General features: G+C 41.0%; 1 protein-coding gene across 1 annotated transcript in view; it reads left to right on the plus strand.

The window, feature by feature from the left end:
* Positions 1 to 19,599, plus strand: part of UTP20 (UTP20 small subunit processome component) — a 111,120-nt gene that overhangs the window by 76,957 nt on the left and 14,564 nt on the right. The window contains exons 44-56 of the mRNA XM_002752906.7: positions 4,372 to 4,470; positions 6,260 to 6,427; positions 7,917 to 8,083; positions 9,052 to 9,193; positions 10,723 to 10,839; positions 13,333 to 13,503; positions 14,017 to 14,148; positions 14,614 to 14,724; positions 16,428 to 16,507; positions 17,244 to 17,313; positions 17,414 to 17,596; positions 18,334 to 18,465; positions 19,170 to 19,302. Coding sequence (XP_002752952.3) covers positions 4,372 to 4,470; positions 6,260 to 6,427; positions 7,917 to 8,083; positions 9,052 to 9,193; positions 10,723 to 10,839; positions 13,333 to 13,503; positions 14,017 to 14,148; positions 14,614 to 14,724; positions 16,428 to 16,507; positions 17,244 to 17,313; positions 17,414 to 17,596; positions 18,334 to 18,465; positions 19,170 to 19,302 — 1,705 coding nt within the window. The remainder of the gene's footprint in view (positions 1 to 4,371; positions 4,471 to 6,259; positions 6,428 to 7,916; positions 8,084 to 9,051; positions 9,194 to 10,722; positions 10,840 to 13,332; positions 13,504 to 14,016; positions 14,149 to 14,613; positions 14,725 to 16,427; positions 16,508 to 17,243; positions 17,314 to 17,413; positions 17,597 to 18,333; positions 18,466 to 19,169; positions 19,303 to 19,599) is intronic.

Here is a 19,599-nt window from a genome sequence, read left to right on the forward strand (position 1 = left end):
ACTTTTCTCCTGCAATAAATAATAACAAAAAATAGCCAAGCTTGGTGGCACATTTCTGTAGTCCCAGCTATTCAGGAAGTTGAGGTGGGAGGACTGCTTGAGCCTGGAAGGTCAAGGCTGCAGTGAGCTGTGATTATGCCACAGAACTCCAGCCTGGGCTACAGAGTGAAGCCCTGTCTCAAAAAATAAAAGAGCACCAAGTGGAATACACAGCATTCTGAGTGGTTATGTGGTATCTAGCCTCTTGCTGCTCCAAGCCTGGCACCCGGACAAACAGTATCAGCAGCATCTGGGGGCTTGTGAGGAACTGCATTTTAATAAGATCCCTGGGCAATTTAAAGTTTGGGGAACACTGCAGCTTGTTCTTTTCAAGTAATCAGCCATGTTACTTATTTGGGTGGGGATGAAGAATGTTGCTCGAAGAAAACGATTTTGGTACCATCTACATGATTAAGATTCCTGGTAATTAGCTTTACCTTGTACATCTTAGTTTGTTGGTAGATAAGGTTCCTATAGACTGTAAGTCTAACACACCAAGAAATGTCGTATTCATTTGACTATCTTTCTTTATATAGATTTTTAGTAGTCGTTCTATAGATTACCATATGTTAACTGAACTTTCAATAATCTTCTGAGAATTAGTGTTTTACCAATTCAAGTGGAATGTAGAAACCATATCACCCTGTAGGTCCCTTTGCCCTTCACCCTTTGTATTATAGCTCTTTATGTATTAACATCTCCATATTGAAAACCGTTAGGCAGTGTAATAATTTTTGCTTATAATTGTCAAACAAGTTTTAAGCACTCAAGAGTAGTCTATTCTACCCAGATATTTATGATTTCTGCTGTTCTTCCATCATTTCTGAATTTCCACATTTCTTTCTAATATCATTTTGCTGTAGTCTAGAGGGTGTCCTTTAGCAATGCTGTTGAGCACGCATGGTGGGAACAGATTCTCTTCGTTTTCTTTCTTCTATGAATGTCTTCCTTTTACCTTCGTTTCTGAAACACACTGTTGCTGGATATATAATTTTGCTTTAAGTTCTTTCTTTTTAGCTCTTTAGTTCTTTCCTTTAAAAATATTGTACTGCTTACTTCCAACCTTTCTTTTCTTTTTCTTCCACATCAGGCAGATAATGCCCAACTGTTATGACAACATGCTAGGATTACAGGCATTAGCCACCACGCCCAGCTAATTCTTCAGTATTTTGAGTAGAGATGGGTTTCCCCATGTTATCCAGGCTGGTCTCGAATTCCTGGACTCAAGAGATCCCTCCCAAAGTGCTGGGATTACAGGTTTGAGCCACCACACCCGGCCCCGATATTTCTTTAAATAAATTTCCTGCAGTGCACTCTTTCTCCTCTCCTGGGACTCCAGTAAAATGAATGTTTGTTTTTCTCCCACTGGTTCCTGGGGCTATATTCATATATATGTACTGGTCTTCTTGTACTCTGTTCAGGTGGGAAAATTTTTTAAATTTCTTTCGGTCTATCTGCAGGTTCACTGACTCTTCCCTCTTTCATATCCTTCTGCAATTGGGCTCATCCAATGAATTTCTTATTTCGATTTTTGGGCTTTTCAATTCTAAAATTTTCATTTATTTTTTTCTTTAGATCTTCTATTTTTCTTTGCTGACACTTAATTTTTGCATTTGTTTCCATCTTCCAGCCTGAAAACTGGGGCTTTATTTTTCCCACTCTGCCATGAGCTTCCTGCAGTTGTGCCCATGTCAGGGGCCAAGCAATGGCAAGACAGAAAGAGAAGAGCAACTAGACTAGGCCAACCCTTTCAGAACTATAGTTCCAAGGAATTAAGAGGAAGCTTCCCCTCCCAGAGTTGTAGCTCCTGCCCGTCCCTGTTTCAGCGCCACTGCCACCACCACATCATTACGAGACATGGGCATATTGAGAACTGACAGACAAGGAGGGATATAATACATCTCTGTCCTTGAGGATTCACACACACATTTTTAAGGAACATCTGAGGTATTTAAATGAGTAGCTGTTTTTTTCCTCTAACCATCTGTTCTTCAAGTCTATCCTATTATTTGTTAAAATAACTAAATTAGAGTTGAGAGAACAACTGATTTCAGCTTTAGTATTAATCAGATAGACTGTACCAAAATTGTTCTCTTTGACTACCACTCTTCATCCTCGCCCCCACTAAAAGGATTTTTTATAGTTAAATGAAAGTTGGACATAGTGGTGTGCACCTTTAGTGCCAGCGACTCAGGTGGCCGCAGTGGGAAGTGCACACCCTGAGCCCAGGTGTTCAAAACCAGCCTGACAGCATAGCAAGCTCCTGTCTCAGAATATACATATAAATGTCGTAGCAAACATTTCAAATATAGATGCTCTTTGACTTAGGATGAGACAGTTTCCTAGTAAATCCTTCATAGGCTGGGCGTGGTGGCTCACGCCTGTAATCCAAGCACTTTGGAGGCCAAGGTGGGCAGATCACCTGAGGTCGGGAGTTCAAGACCAGCCTGACCAACATGGTGAAACCCCATCTTAAAAAAATAAAAAAATAAATAAAAAATAAAAAAATAAAAAGTAAATCCTTCATAAAGTTGAAAAATCATAGATCAAAACATTGTAAGTCAGGAACCATCTGTATATAAAATTACTTAGGCTGGGCACGGTGGCTCACTCCTATAATCCCAGCACTTTGGGAGGCTGAGGCTGGTGCATCCTGAGGTCAGGAGATTGAGACCATCCTGGCCAACATGGTGAAACCTCGTCTCTACTAAAGATACAAAAATTAGCTGGGCATGGTGGTGTGCACATGTAGTCCCAGCTGCTCAGGAGGCTGAGGCAGGAGAATTGCTTGAACCCAGGAGGCGGAGGTTACAGTGAGCTGAGATCACGCCACTGCACTCCAGACTGCTGGTGTCAGAGTGAGACTCCATCTCAAAAAAAAAAAAAAAAAAAAAAGATACTTAAAGATCACAAGTAGGGTCTGGATGCTGTGTCTCACACTTGTAACCCCAGCAATTTGGAAAGCTGAGGCGGGCGGATCACTTGAGGTCATGAGTTCAAGACCAGCCTAGCCAGCATGCTGAAACCCTGTCTCTACTAAAAATATATACATCTACATATACTTACTATATATACATTAGCTTGGTATGGTGGTGCACGCCTGTAATCCCAGCTACCTGGGAGGCTGAAGCACAAGAATTTCTTGATCCTGGGAGGTGGAGGTTGCAATGAGCCAAGATCACACCACTGCACTCCAGCCTGGGCAACAGGGCAAGACCGTGCCGCCAAAAAAAATTAAAGATTACAAGTAGGTACATAAGAAACTATGTCTTTAAGACCCAATCTGTGTTTTGATAACTAAATATGTTTCCTTAGCCTATGATCATTATCTGGTATTTACCTTGATAATTTCACAGGACTAGAAGCAGCATAAAGCTTTCAAAAAGCTTGAGAGTCAGGATAATGTGTTGTGGAGCCTGGGACTCTGGTTTCTAATTCTCACTCCACCAATTCCTACCCATGATCTCTTTCTGCCTCAGCTTCCTCATCTAAAAACTGCTGATAATGTAGTACCTACTCTCTAGATTGGCTGAGTGAGACTTAAATGATTTAATACATATAAGGTATTAGTATAGTGCCTATCCTATAGTAAGCTCTCAGGAAATAGCAGCTTGATTGCTATGAGGTACAAAAACTTATTTCCTTCATAACATTTTATTTACAAGCTTTAATTACATTCAACATGGGAAAGCTCCTTAATTTGCAGGTTAGTTTTCTTTTTTTAAAGTTCAAGACTCTTGGCCAGGCATGATGGCTCACACCTGTAATCCCAGCACTTCGGGAGGCCGAGGTGGGCAGACCACCAGAGGTCAGGAATTCGAGATCAGCCTGGCCAATATGGTGAAACCCCATCTCTACTAAAAATACAAAAAAATTAGCCAGGCATGGTAGTGGGTGCCTATAATCCCAGCTACTCAGGAGGCTGAGACAGAAGAATCTCTTGAACCTGGGAGGTCGAGGTTACAGTAAGCCAAAATCATGCCATTGCACTCCAGCCTGGGTGACAAGAGCAAGATTCCATCTCAAAAAAAATAATAATTAAATAAAAATAAAGTTTAAGACTCTTGTGTTTTTCTTTATAAATCTGGCCTGGTTTAGTCACAACGATAGATCATAAGAATGGTAGTGTGTTTCTGAACATCTTTGGTACAAAGTGATCGTTTGGTTACAAGATTTTAGATAGTGAAATAACTACATTCATTTGTTGAAGCTTCTCCTGGCAAAAACAGACATATAAACTCTGAGTGTTCTCTTTGTGGTGCTTCCTAGATCTTATGTTTTCCTAGTGTGATATTCTTAATATTCATCTTCTCACTGTGCATCTCTTGTTAGGTCCATGTGCTGACTTTCACTGTTCACATGTTGCTGCAAGGCCTCACCAGCAAGCTGCAAGTTGGGGATTTGGACTCTTGTTTAGATATAATGATTGAGGTAAGACTTACAGAAAAGAATTCCAATTTTATTTTCAGTAGGTAAAGGACATAAAAAATCAGTTCACAAAATAAATAATAATAGCCTATAAAAATGAAAATAATGTAACACCCCATCTTTTAGATTAGCAGAGGTTTAAAAAGCTAAGACCAAAGCGAGATGAGCACTCTTGTCTCTGTAAGTAGGTCCTAAACTGGTATGCTCTTTCCAGAAAGTAAGTTGCCATTGTGTATCAAGAGCTTTTGAAATGAGGAAAAATTTTCTCATTTTTAAGGAATAATCTATTTTTAAGGAATAACTTATGTTCACCAGAGCTTTATTTATAATACAGTGGGAAATTAATAATTTTTAAAATTGGACCAGGCACTGTGGCTCATGCCTTTAAACCCAGCACTTTGGGAGGCTGATATGGGCAGATCACTTGAGGTCAGGAGTTCAAAACCAGCCTTGCACCATGGTGAAGTCCTGTCTCTAACAAAAACACAAAAATTAGCCAGGTATGGTGGTGTGCACCGGTAATCCTAGTTATCTAGGAGGCTGAGGCAGGAGAATTGCTTGAACTCAGGAGGTGGAGGTTGCAGTGAGCACAAATTGTGTTATTTCAGCCTGGGTGACACAGCAAGACTCTGTCTTAAAAATAAAAATGGGGCCGGGCGCGGTGACTCACGCCTGTAATCCCAGCACTTTGGGAGGCTGAGGCGGGTGGATCACGAGGTCAAGAGATCGAGACCATCCTGGTCAACATGGTGAAACCCTGTCTCTACTAAAAAATACAAAAACTTAGCTGGGCATGGTGGCGTGTGCCTGTAATCCCAGCTACTTGGGAGGCTGAGGCAGGGGAATTGCCTGATCCCAGGAGGTGGAGGTTGCGGTGAGCCGAGATCGCGCCATTGCACTCCAGCCTGGGTAACAAGAGCGAAACTCCGTCTCAAAAAAAATAAATAAATAAAATAAAAAATAATAAAAAATAATGGATAATGTGCTAATTTGGGGGCTGTGATTGTGAAGAGAAATTTGCCACATAAGCTTTTTATAGACACTAACATTTTGAATTTTGATTTAAATATTTACCTTAGACCAGGCAAAGTGGCTCATGCCTGTAATCCCAGCACTTTCAGAGGCCGAAATGGGTGGATCACTTGAGACCAGGAGTTTAAGACCAGCCTGGGCTACATGGTGAAACCCCATCTCTTAAAAATACAAAAATTAGGTAGGGTGGCACATGCCTGTAATCCCAGCTACTTGGGAGGCTGAGATATAAGAATTGCTTGAACCCAGGAGGTGGAGGTTGTAGTGAGCAGAGATTGCACTTATTGCACTCCAGCCTGGGTGACAGAGTGGGACTCTGTCTCAGAAAATAAGTAAATAATTAATTAGATTGCAAATATTCTGAGAACTTCTTGAAGGGTAACATCAAAGAAGAAGTACCTGTTCAGAAATAAGTGAAGGGAAGAATAAAATAAAAGATAAAAAAGAAATTAAAAAAAAAAAGAAGTGCCTCTCTGTACAGTCATACATTTGTATATGTACATCTGTGAAGGGTTTTTCTTGTGTTTCCCATTAGTATTGACTTTTAAGTGTTTGTTATGTATTTGTTTTTTTAGTGATTGATCCCTAAATTGCATTGAAAACAGGTGCATTCTAAAAGAAATTTCTTCCATCTAATTTGAGTCCAGTCCAACTTGAATTTCTTTGATTTGGACGTGCCAGAGCCTTTATTCAGTGACTGCTTATGTTGGCGTATCTTCCTGAGTGCACATAACTGCCATTTGTCCTTTTTCTTCCGAAGATTTTTAACCATGAGTTGTTTGGTGCTGTTGCTGAAGAGAAGGAAGTAAAGCAGATCCTCTCCAAAGTCATGGAAGCACGAAGAAGCAAAAGTTACGATTCTTATGAAATCCTGGGCAAGTTTATAGGAAAAGATCAGGTTACAAAACTCATCCTTCCCTTAAAAGAGGTAAGGACTTGAATGTCATTCAGGAGATCATAGCATTACAATCTCATGAGTTTCTAAAAGGAATGATATGTGGGACAAACTCAAAGACTGTTCTTGATCACCCATGATTTCCTTTGGTGCAAGGACCCCAGGACCATATGGCCAGTACATATGTTATGTCCATGTTTGAAATTTTATTAAGAATTTATTTTAGTCCAGGCATGGTGGGTCACACCTATAATTCCAGCACTTTGGTAGGCCAAGGTAGGAGGAATTGCTTGAGCCCAGGAGTCTGAGACCAGCCTGGGCAACATAGCAAGACTCTATCTCTATTTAAAAAATATATATTTACATTTACAAAACGATTTAAATTTGGAGTAAATATATATTAGAAAGCTTTTGGACACAGATTACCACTCCCAGGTTGTCAAAAGGAAGAAAACTGGCATTTATTGATATATTCTAAAGCACTGCTACATTACCTCTCCTAATCTGCATACCCTGTGAGATTGATGGTACTTTCATTTTACAAATAAGAAAATTCAGGCTTGGAAAGATAGAAAGGAACATGATTAAAGAGATAGGGGTTTAGCTCCAGATCTTTCTGATCCAAAGTTCACATTCCTACCATGGTTTCATTCTGCTTCCTGGAGATCAGGGACTGTAATTTACCCACCTTCCTGTTGTTTGCTGTGCCTATGGCAGAGGTGAACATCAATTAAATGTTAATATATTAAAGTTTTGTGTACTAAAACTAGATCAAAGAGCACTGTCTACTGACGTTAATTACACTCGGTCTAAATATTCTGGTGCTAGATGAACTCCATAATTACTCCTAGGATGCATTTAGTTTTATTAGTGCCTTATCTAAGAATGTTAGATACACTTTGAGGATGAAAAAGAATCAACAGAGCACATATGTCTGTGATGTATATTACAAAGTCCCTCCAAGGTATTGAAAGTTATTAATACTATGTCTCATGCAAGATAATAACTCTGAAGCACTGAGTATTTTCTGAGGTCGCTGATCCTGGTTCCCATTAGGTTCCTCTGATTTGGCCCAGTAACTGATATCAGACCCTGAGGCTTGGCCATGGCAGCACGTCATTCTTGTGGTTTGCTATGAGTAGTGAATATATTTTGTTGATTGTGTGCATGTGTGTGTTTGCCTCTAAGTCACCCCTGTTAATGTGCTGGGAGAGTTGATGTTAACTTAGAAGTCTCGTATCTCTGGCATTGTGCCCTGAGGTCTCACCAGCAGAGAACAGGGCAGGAGTGGGGGAAACCCGAGCTCAGAAGCCTGCACAGTGGTTCTTCCTCGGGTTGAGATTATAGGTAATTTTTACTTTATATGTTTTATCTGTGTTTGAAATTGTATTAGGAATGTTTTTTAATTAGGAGAAAGCCAAAGGTATATTAGAAAGCAAATATATAAAAGAAAACCGCCATTATGACACATCAAAATGCATTTCTGTGTCATCTCAGCATGACATTTATGTTCTGCTTTTAGATCTTACAAAATACCACGAGTCTGAAACTGGCCCGGAAAGTTCATGAAACCTTACGCCGAATCACAGTGGGATTAATTGTAAATCAGGAAATGACAGCTGAATCCATTCTATTACTCAGTTACGGTTTAATCAGTGAAAATCTTCCTCTGTTAACAGAAAAAGAAAAGTAAGTTGGAAAAAACAAACAGTCATTTTGGTGTCTGCATCTGATAAGGTATTTTGTGGGTTGTTTTAATAATTTGCTTTAGTGAAAAATGAAATTTTAAAAATAAAATAAAATTATACCCACCTGAGTTCTCAGGTGGTACTTTATGATGTGATACATTTCAACATGAGATTTTCCCATAAATGAGGTAGCTGTGACAGCAGCCAGTTATTTTGGCATTTCCCTGATACCATTTTGTTTTAAAGATTTATTGATTCAAAGATTTTAAATCTGTATCTTGTATTCTGATTAAACAGAGATTGAGACCTTAAAAGATTTTAAAATATTTTGTAGGCCAGGCACGGTGGCTCATGCCTGTAATCCCAGCACTTTGGGAGGCTGAGCAGAGCAGGTCACCTGAGGTCAGGAGTTTGAGACCAGCCTGGCCAATTTGGTGAAACCCTGTCTCTACCAAAAATACAAAAATTAGCCAGCTGTAGTAGTGGGCGCCTGTAATCCCAGCTACACAGGAGGCTGAGGCCGAAGAATCACTTGAACGCAGGAGGCAGAGGTTACAGTGAGCCAAAATCGGGCCACTGCACTCTAGCTTGGGCAACAGAGCAAGACTGTCTCAAAAAATATATATATATGTATATATATATATATATATATGATCTTATATGTCTTATACATTAGTAAACTTCCTTTTGGTTTTGCTTCTGTGGTCTAAAAGAGACTCCTTGGCATTTATTTTCAGAAATCAAATGAGAGTGTCCTCTTGCTGTTCATCTTAATATAAACATATTGTCTTAATAACCTTAATCAACAGCCTAATAATCTCTTCATGGTTGGGGGGGCGGTGACAAAAATCCAAGCAAATGGCACATTATTTAGTGTTGGGCTTTCGTCACTTTAGAAGGGCCACTGTAACTTCTTGGAATGCAGCTGACAGTGTTCTTTCCCCTCTTCTTATGCCACATTATTGACAGAAATCCAGTAGCCCCAGGACCAGATCCACGCCTACCACCCCAGAGCTGCCTTCTGCTCCCCCCAACTCCAGTTCGAGGCGGACAGAAAGCTGTTGTGAGCAGGAAAACCAACATGCACATATTTATTGAGTCCGGGCTTCGGGTAAGATAACCTTAAAAGGAGACTTGCTTCCTTCAGGGAGTCTGCACCTTTTAATCTTCTGTCAAATTTCTAGTACTCTTCGCTTCCATTGGAAATGCCTTAACTGTAAATACTTTTTTGATTTTTTTTTTTTTTTTACAGACGCATTGGTCCATTTACTATTTATCTCTTCCAGCACTTACATTGAAGATGTAACTGTCCCAGAATTAATGATTCTTCTCAAAATTTTTTTTGTATTTCTTTTTTGTTGTTTTGTTTTGTTTTGTTTGTTTGTTTTAATTTTTTTTTTTATGTTTTTTGTTTTTCTTCTCAAATATTTATTAAGTTCTTACTGGTGCTTTGCCCATGAGCCCTTCTGAACTACTTTTTTTCTTTTCTTGAGACCAAATCTTGCTCTGTCACCAGGCTGGAGTGCAGTGGCGTGATCTCTACTTACTGCAACCTCCAACTCCCTGGTTCAAGCAATTCTCCTGCCTCAGCCTCCTGAGTAGCTGGGATTACAGGCACATGCCACCACACTTAGCTAATTTTTGTATTTTTAGTAGAGATGCTGTTTCACCATGTTGGCTAGGATGGCCTTGATCATCTGACCTCGTGATCCACCCATCTTAGCCTCCTAAAGTGCTGGGATTATAGACGCCTCTGAACTACTTTGAATTTTTTTAAAAGATGGTGTGTGGCCAGACCTGGTGGCTAACACCCATAATCCCAGCACTTTGGGAGGCTAAGGCCGGAAGATCACTTGAGGATAGGAGTCTGAAACCAGCCTGGGCAACGTAACAAGACTCCATTTCTACAAAAAAAAATTTATTTTTTAATTAGCCAGGCATGATGGCATGCACCTTTAGTCACCTGTAGTCCTAACTACTCAGGAGGCTGAGGTGGGAGAACTGCTTGAGCCCAGGAGTTTGAGGCTGTGGTGAGCTATGATCGCACCACTGCACTCCAGCATGCACAACAGAGTGAGACCCTGTCTCTAAATATAATTAAAAGATGGTGAGCTTTTAAAAGCACAGATCTAATCATTTCCTTTTAAAAATCCTTCATTGACTCTCATTTTTCTATCACATGTTCCAGCCACACTAGCTTCCATCTAGAAAGTCACCATACTCTGTCCTGCCCTAGGAACTCACTACCCACTCGTTGCTCTACCAGATTCCCACAAAACTCTCAAAGCACCCTGTACATATCATCATTTCCTTAGAGTCTGGCTAAGATCCATCAGAACAGAGGCCATGTCCATCCTGGTTATTGCCATGTCCTGTGTACTAAGCCAGTGCCTGGAATCACAGTAGAAGCTGAGAAAATGGACTCTGGTAAATGGACTTAGCATCTCAGTTGCACAGCAAGCTCTCACCTTGACTTACTGAGACCCTTCCAGGCAGTTTGTCATTCCTTAAGAATTTTTTATCATTTCAAATAGATACATCTTAACATTTCTTGCTTGTCTCTTAAAATCATTTCACATTTACCTAACTCATCTGGTCTAATGGGCAACTAATGTAAAATATCTTTTTGAAATCTCTCAGCTGCTGCATCTGAGTCTGAAGACTTCGAAGATCAAGTCTTCGAGTGAACGTGTCCTGGAAATGCTGGATCCTTTTGTGTCTCTCCTCATAGACTGCTTGGGCTCCATGGATGTGAAGGTGAGCATTGGTTTGCACTCTGCATTGGAGCATTTGTTCCTTCAGAAGAACTATGTTGTGCAGAATACCTAATGCTTATTCTTGGGCTCAAGCTTTATGAGATGATTGAGGTTTTGTTTGGTTGGTTGTTTTTGTTTTTGTTTTTTTGAGACGGAGTCTTGCTCTGTCACCCAGGCTAGAGTGTGATCTCAACTCATTGCAACCTCCACCTTCCAGGTTCGAGGGATTCTTCTGCCTCAGCCTCCCAAGTAGCTGGGATTACAGGTGCACACCACCATGCCTGACTAACTTTTGTATTTTTAGTAGAGATGGGGTTTCATCATTTTGGCCAGGGCGGTCTCAAACCCCTGATGTCAGGTGATCTGCCCATCTCAGCCTCCTGAAGTGCTGGGATTACAGGCTTGAGCCACTATGCCTGGACAAGATGATTGAGTTTTAAAGAGATTTATGACATCATGAGCCACCACTATTTGCTACATTAAATCACTTCCCTATTTACTAATTCTATGTGTTTGGATAGTCTTTAACAGTTTTAAAACCCTCCTAGGTACATTATTTCTTTTTTCTATGTTGCCAGCCTGAAGTACAGTTACACAATCTCGGCTCACTCCACCTCCACCTCCTGACTTCAAGTGATTCTCCTGCCTCAGCCTCCCAAGTAGCTAGGACTAACAGGCACGCACCACCATTCCCAGCTAAGTTTTGTATTTTTAGTAGAGGCAGGGTTTCTTCATGTTGGCCAGGATGGTGTTAATCTCTTGACCTTGTGATCTGCCTGCCTCAGCCTCTCAAAGTGCTGGGATTACAGGAGTGAGCCACTGTGCTCAGCCCATTAAGTATTTCATTTGATCCTCAAAGCTTCGTGAGGGTGAATGATTTTGTCCCTTACCAATCATCATCATCATCATTATCATCATCACCTTTGTCACTACTACCACTCTGTGCTATGAATCCCAAGAGCATTATCTCTGATCCTCACAACCACCCCTGAGCCATATGTTCTTACTGTTTCTGTTTTATAAATGAGAAAATTAGGGCTGGGGCCTAAGTACAGATCCAGGCTATGAACCTACATCTGTCAGACTCCATTGCCTACACATGTCCTGTTTTTTTCATATCACCTACTTTACAGATGGAGGTGCCAAGAGGTTAAGTAACTTTACAGATGAAGGTTCCAAGAGGTTAAGTAGGTGATATGAGAAAATACAAAAATTAGCTGGGTGTGGTGGTGTGTGCCTGTAGTCCCAGCTACTTGGGAGGCTGAGGCAGGAGAATTGCTTGAACCCAGGAGGCGGAAGTTGCAGTGAGCCGAGATCGCGCCATTGCACTCCAGCCTGGGTAACAAGAGCGAAACTCCGTCTCAAAACAAAACAAAAAAACAACCACAAAAAAAAAAAATTGATAGAGCCGATCTAGCTGATCCAGGTGCTTTCAAAGGTTTGGCCTTGGAGGTTCAGGAATCTCAGTATACTTTTTCCATATCTTTTGCCATAGCACTTAACTATATTAAATGATAGTTAATTGTTTTTATGATTAATATCTGGGTTAACCACCTGCTACATAAGTGCAGAGAAGGTATCCTTTTTATCTTTGTATCTATAATACCTAGTAGAGTGCTTTGTGTACCTAATTCAAGCTTAGTAAGAGCAGATTAGATTGAAGTACCATTCCAGGAAACAGAAAAGCCATTTAAAATGTATTTTTCAAAAACAAATTGTAAAATTGACCAACCTATCCAAATGATATAACCTCTGTAAACTCCTATAAATAGGTCGAGAATATGGCCGAGCATGTTGGCTAACTCCTGTGATCCCAGCACTGGGGAGGCTGAGGCAGGAGGATTACTTGAACCCAGGAGTTCAAGACCAGCCCTGGCAACCTAGTGAGACCTTGTCTATTTAAAAAAAATAAAATGTTTAAACAAAGATAAAATTAAATTATAAAAAGAATATGGTGCCTTTTCGTATTTCCTTATGATCTACCTACATTTGTTATGGATAAGCAAATTCTTCTACAACCAGGAATTGGAAATTCATTTTGGACATAGTTCTTCCAGAGTGGGCTGGGCTCAGCATCTTATTTATCCAGCACAATCATTTAAAGAGTCTGCATAGGCTGGGCACGGTGGCTAACGCCTTTAATCCCAGCACTTTGAGAGGACGAGGCGGGTGGATCACGAGGTCAAGAGATCGTGACCATCCTGGTCAACATGGTGAAACCCTGTCTCTACTAAAAATACAAAAATTAGCTGGGCATGGTGGCCCATGCCTGTAGTCCCAGCTACTCAGGAGGCTGAGGCAGGAGAATTGCCTGAACCCAGGAGGCGGAGGTTGCAGTGAGCTGAGATCATGCCGTTGCACTCCAGCCTGGGTAACATGAGCGAAACTCGTCTCAAAAAAAAAAAAAAAGAAAAAGAAAAAAAAAGTCTGCATAGCCTGGGTTGCTGGATTGTTGGATTCAGTCACGTCACAAGTTGGTAATTTTTTTTTTCAGGTGATCACAGGGGCTTTACAATGCCTGATTTGGGTCTTGAGGTTCCCGCTGCCTTCCATAGAAACAAAAGCAGAGCAGCTGACGAAACACCTCTTCCTTCTGCTGAAGGACTATGCAAAGCTCGGGGCTGCCAGGGGCCAGAACTTCCACCTGGCAGTTAACTGTTTCAAGGTGAGATGTCCTCGCTTGCACTTGGAAAAAGCAAGGATGGAGCCAGAAGCAGTGGCTCACACCTGTAATCCCAGCACTTTGGGAAGCTGAGGTGGAAGGATTACTTGAGCCTAAGAGTTCAAAACCAGCTTGGTCAACATAAGAAGACCCTATTTGTACATTAAAAAAATATTAAAAAATTAGCTGGGCATGGTGATGTGTACCTGTAGTCCCAGTTACTTGGGAGGCTGAGGCTGCCGTGAGCTATGATCTATGATCACTGTACTTCATCACTGCACTCCAGCCTGGGTGACAGAGCAAGACCCTGACCCAAAAGCCAAAACCAAGGTTAATATCAAAACTTAGTTGCCCTTTGTGGTTATGGATAAAATTTTTTCTGGAGTAATTTGCTAAGGCTAGAGGGCTGGAATCCTGTGTGGAAAAGCATGCTATGTGTGTGTTAAGTCCTCGTCATTTTCCTGGACCCCAACTGTGGAATGTGCTGGCTGTGAACATCACTATTGTAACTTGCAGTGTGTGACCATACTTGTCAAGAAAGTCAAGTCTTACCAGATAACTGAAAAACAGCTCCAAGTTCTACTGGCCTATGCTGAGGAGGACATTTATGATACTTCAAGACAAGCCACGGCCTTTGGTCTTCTGAAGGTATGGTGTCGCCAGAATGTTGACTGTTTCAGTTTATGAGATTCACAGCAGATATTTTGAACACACAGAACGTAGTGTTTTGACTAGCTGTAGACTTTGGAAATTAAGTAATTTGTCAAGATGGTTATGATTTTGGTGGGTCAATTACAAGCGAACATTTGCTTACGAAAAATGTTTAAATATGAGCCCTGTCTTAACATTTCTAGGGAATTCTGTACAAATACAGGTATTCTCTTTTTATTTATGTTTTTTTCTTAGTGTGGTAAAATGTACATAACATAAAACTCACCATTTTTACCAATTTGAAGTGTATGTTTAAGTGTTGTGTTCTTTGTGCTTAAGTGTGTCTTGAAGATACTTTATTGTGTTTGAAAATTTCCTGTGATTGCTTTAGCACCAAGTCTGCTTCCCTCCATCTGCAACAAAACACATAAAATGAGTATGTCTTTTCCTTTTCTATTTTAGGCAATTTTATCAAGAAAGCTGTTGGTCCCCGAAATCGATGACATCATGCGGAAAGTATCCAAGTTGGCAGTCTCTGCGCAAAGTGAACCTGCCAGAGTCCAGTGCCGACAGGTTTGTGGAGAGCACTTATTCCCATAGCAAGGGCTGGGCCCTGCCACATCTGTGTGGCAGAGGTGTCAACACTGGCTAAATTCCGAAAACTGCCTTTTGTCATATTGTTGCTTTATGCTGAGACTCGGGCATCCTGGTGTAGGAGGTTGGGGAGGCTTTTCTGGAGACTGACAGGCAGGCCAAAATTTGAAGGAAGAAGGTTTAGCTTTCCAGGTGAGGGGGCAGTAGAGGCTTGAGGTGAGTGAGAGCTTAGCTCGGTTGAGGAGCTCAACACAGGTAAGTGAGTTGAGGGGTGGGGACCCATGTTAGGCAGGACCTTGTGGTCTTGTTAAAGATCTGGGGCTTTGTTCTAAGCATAGTAAGGAGCTATTTAAATCCTTAGGCAGAGGAGCAACAGCATCAGGTTTGTAGCTATACGTCTGTCAATCTCTAATTTTATGAGCACATACTATGCCCAAAGAGGTGGAAAGGTTTAAGTTGGAAATAGGAACTCAGGGTTGCAGGTGGGTTTGGGCTGCTCAGGAGGCCAGGGTGGAAGGGAAGATGAGTGTCTCTGGAAATAATTGCTTGGGTACTATTAAGAAGAAGAGTTCACTCCTATCAAGCACTGTCTGTGTGCCTAGCACTTTAAATGCATGACCTGTATTTACAAGTACCCTTCAGAAGAAACAGTATCCCCTTTTTACTGCTAGGGAAAGGCAGGCCTTGGAAACTTGAATGATGTCGCTTAGTTCTCACAGTTTATTAATAAAGAAGGCTAGATACTATGCTGATTTGGAAGTCCAGCCTTTGGACACAGACTAGGCATGGAATTCTGGCATTGTCACATGAACAAGTTTCTCACTGTCTCTGGACCAACTTCATTCCCTTCAACTGTAAAATGTGCTATTTTCAGGCCGGGCGCGGTGGCTCACGCCTATAATCCCAGCACTTTGGGAGGCCGAGGCGGGTGGATCATGAGGTCAAGAGATCGAGACCATCCTGGTCAACAAGGTGAAACCCCGTCTCTACTAAAAATACAAAAATTAGCTGGGCCTGGTGGTACGCGCCTGTAGTTCCAGCTACTCGGGAGGCTGAAGCAGGAGAATTGCTTGAACCCAGAAGACGGAGGTTGCGGTGAGCCGAGATTGTGCCATTGCACTCCAACCTGGGTAACAACAGTGAAACTCCGTCTCAAAAAAAAAAAAAAAATGTGCTATTTTCACATACTTCCTAAGGGAATGATGAAATTTAACTGAGAAACTCTTAACACAATGCTTGGCACATAGAGGGTTTTTAGTAAATGCATTAGTTACTATTATCAGTATTAATATGATCACTATGTTGTTATTCTTGTTGAAGGGGAGATACCGGGTTGGACCACAGTCCTTACTGTGGTACACCTGTCACCACATGTCACAGAGAGATCAGCTTCCAACCTGTGGGCTTAGATTTGAAGTCTTAAACCACAGTGCCTATGGTGGGCCAGGACTGGCCTCTGTCAGGCACATAGGGCAGGACCAGATAAATGAAGTGAGAGAAATGAAGGGTCACAGTTGCTGTTGACTTAATAGGCAGATTTAGCTGGAGTCCATTGGAAAGCCTGATTAATTGCCATTCTGGAAAGTTGTTGTAACCTACCAGTGAGTTCCAGAAAGCAGCTTAGGAGACAGGAATACTGGAGATGAGATCCAAATAATCATCTGTGTGATTTTTGTTCCTAGGTTTTTCTGAAATATATTCTTGACTATCCCCTGGGTGACAAATTGAGACCAAACTTGGAATTCATGCTCGCTCAACTGAAGTAAGCTTATGCTATTAACTATACAGGGGCGGAGGTTAGTTTCTTCTTTCCTCTTAACATGGCAGCTGTCTTAAAAAGGACCAGGGCCTAAGCATAATGGTACATTCTCTGAGCATACTGTTATATGACTCATTGACTCGATAATCAGACATTGTGCTTGGCTTCATATAGCAGTTCTCTGAGTTGCTTTTCAATCTAGTTTAACCATTGATGTCTAAGAGTCCACTTAAGAGAATGTTGAAATCTCACAAAATTACATTTAAAGCTGCACAATGGTAGCTTAATTGATATATACCAGCATTAAAATTAGGAAAACAGCATTTTTTTCTTTTCTTTTTTTTTTTGAGATGGAGTCTTGCCCTGTCACCCAGGCTGGAGTGCAATGGCACAATCTCAGCTCACTGCAACCTCCACCTCCTGGGTTCAAGCGATTCTCAGAGCCTCAGCCTCCCGATTAGCTGGGACTACAGGTGCATGCCACCACACCTGGCTAATTTTTTGTATTTCCAGTAGAGATGGGGTTTCACCATGTTGGCCAGGATGGTCTTGATCTTCTGACCTCGTGATCCACCCACCTCGGCCTCCCAAAGCGCTGAGATTACAGGCGTGAGCCACCATGCCCAGACTTCATTTTTTTAAGAAATAAATTGACACTTTTATACAACAGTTTAAATTTTAAATAATTATTGGTAAATTTAGAAGATACTAACAAATCTACCTAATGTCCTTGTCCTAGTTATGAACACGAGACCGGGAGAGAATCCACCTTGGAGATGATCGCCTATCTCTTTGACATGTTCCCTCAGGTACTGTGACCCCAAAGATAAGCCCCAGAACCCCTGGAAGTCCTCAGAGCATTTATAGAAACTCCATTCTGAGTGCTCACAAGTGCCTCTTCTGTTTTAGGGGCTGCTCCATGAGAACTGCGGAATGTTCTTTATCCCTCTTTGTCTAATGACAGTCAATGATGACTCTGCCACATGCAAAAAGATGGCATCCATGACAATCAAGTCCCTGCTTAGTAAAATCAGCCTCGAGAAAAAAGATTGGCTGTTTGACATGGTTACCACTTGGTTTGGAGCAAAAAAGGTTTGCGTTGCTTTTAGTCACAGTTCAGTAACAAGTCTTAGCTTTGGAGGTTCGTAGCTTAAGTGAGAACATATGTTAAATACTGTTGAATTGGTTTTTTTCCCAAATAGTGTTATTTCTGTCTGATTATGCAAATAGTATATTCTTAAAGTTTCCCAAAGTGTAAGAAGTTATAAAAAGTAATATAAAAATCACCTGTGTTTCTACCATATAATTGTTAGGAAAGTATTCCACGACATGAATGTATCATAATTTACTTAACCAGCTCCTAATGATGAATTCTTTTGTTTCTAATTTTGCATATTCCATTTCTAAAATGTAGCTTTTATCGTTTTATCCACTTGGTGCCTCTGCCACCATCATCATTGGCCTATCTTTGTGAAACAGACAACATATGCCCTGTGTTCATGAGTAACGTGTTGCATACCCACTTAATGGGGGATGGGCCTGAGACTTCTTCCCATTTCCTTTTAATTTAAAATGGAAAAAGAAATATTAAAGTACTCAGTAGGTAATAGTAATCCCACTTTTTAAAACAGTATTCTTGAGTATAAAGATTTCCCTGCATTTTGTATATTGGCCATCAAAGCGCCATCATTTACTGACTTCCGGCATCAGAAAGAAATGTTTAATTGTCTCTGAATGTTGAGGACAAAATAATGGCTACCTTAATTTTACAGTTTCAGAAAAGTCCTCCCAAGTTCTCTTGACATTGTCTTGTGGTCTATATTTGGTAGCGCTTAAATAGACAGCTTGCTGCCCTGATCTGTGGCTTGTTTGTGGAAAGTGAAGGAGTTGATTTTGAGAAAAGACTTGGAACTGTCCTTCCTATGATTGAAAACGAAATTGATCCTGAACACTTTAAAGATGTAAGTAATTTGCTAGGGAATAAAACCTTTCTAACTTACAGTTTTACTTGAGGTGATGTAGCTAACAGATTGGATATTAGCTTATAGGTCAAATATTTATATTTATGTATATATCTATTTATAGTTAATTGATTAAATATTTCTGTTAAAAAATACCGTTTATTATAAAAGCAAATATTCAGTGTAGTTGGAACTTTTTAGAATTAGAGTTATAGCCAAGCATGGTAGCACATGCCTATAGTTCTGCCTTTTTAGGAGGCTGAAGCAGGAGGATCATGCCACTGTACTCCAGACTGGCTAATGGAGCAAGACCCTGACTCAAAAAAAAAGCGGGGGTTGGAGGATTAAAGTTAAAGTAAGTTATCTTCATGGTATATGAAGATCAAAGGTTCTCAATGGGGGTGATTTTGCTCCTCCACCCCCGCCCCCCCCCCCCCGCCGGGTGACATTGGCAATGTCTGGAAACATTTTTGGTTGTCACAACTGGAGGGTGGAGGTGTTACTGGCATCTAGAGCAAGAGGGGCAGGGATGCTAGTAACATCCTACAGTGCGCGTGGCAGCCCACACAGCAAAGGATCATCAGGTCCACAGTGTCAGGAGTGCCGAGGTTCAGAAATGGGTGGATTTACATGCTGGAATAAAAATGTCCATCAGATACTTTCAGATTGTTGTGTTCATTGACTTACATCCAGCTTGTTTTTAGATCATGGAAGAAACTGAAGAAAAAGCTGCCGATCGCCTTCTGTTTAGTTTTCTTACACTGATAACTAAACTTATCAAGGAATGTAATATTATTCAGTTTACTAGACCTGCTGAGACTTTGAGTAAAATCTGGAGTAAGTATTTTTTTTTAATTTTAAGTTCTGGGGTACATGTGCAGATCTTGCCGGATTGTTACATAGGTACACACATGACATGGTGGTTTGCTGCCTTCATCTCCCCGTCACCTACATTAGGTATTTCTCCTAATGTTATCCCTCCCCAGTCTCCCCACCCCCGCTATCCCTCCCCTAGCCTCCCACTCCCCAACAGACCCCAGTGTGTGATGTGCCCCTTCCTGTGTCCATGTGTTCCCATTGTTCAACACCCACTTATGAGTGAGAACATGAGGTGTTTTGTTTGCTGTTCTTATG

Source organism: Callithrix jacchus, chromosome 9 (assembly GCF_049354715.1).
Source record: "Callithrix jacchus isolate 240 chromosome 9, calJac240_pri, whole genome shotgun sequence".
Taxonomy (NCBI): Eukaryota; Metazoa; Chordata; class Mammalia; order Primates; family Cebidae; genus Callithrix; species Callithrix jacchus.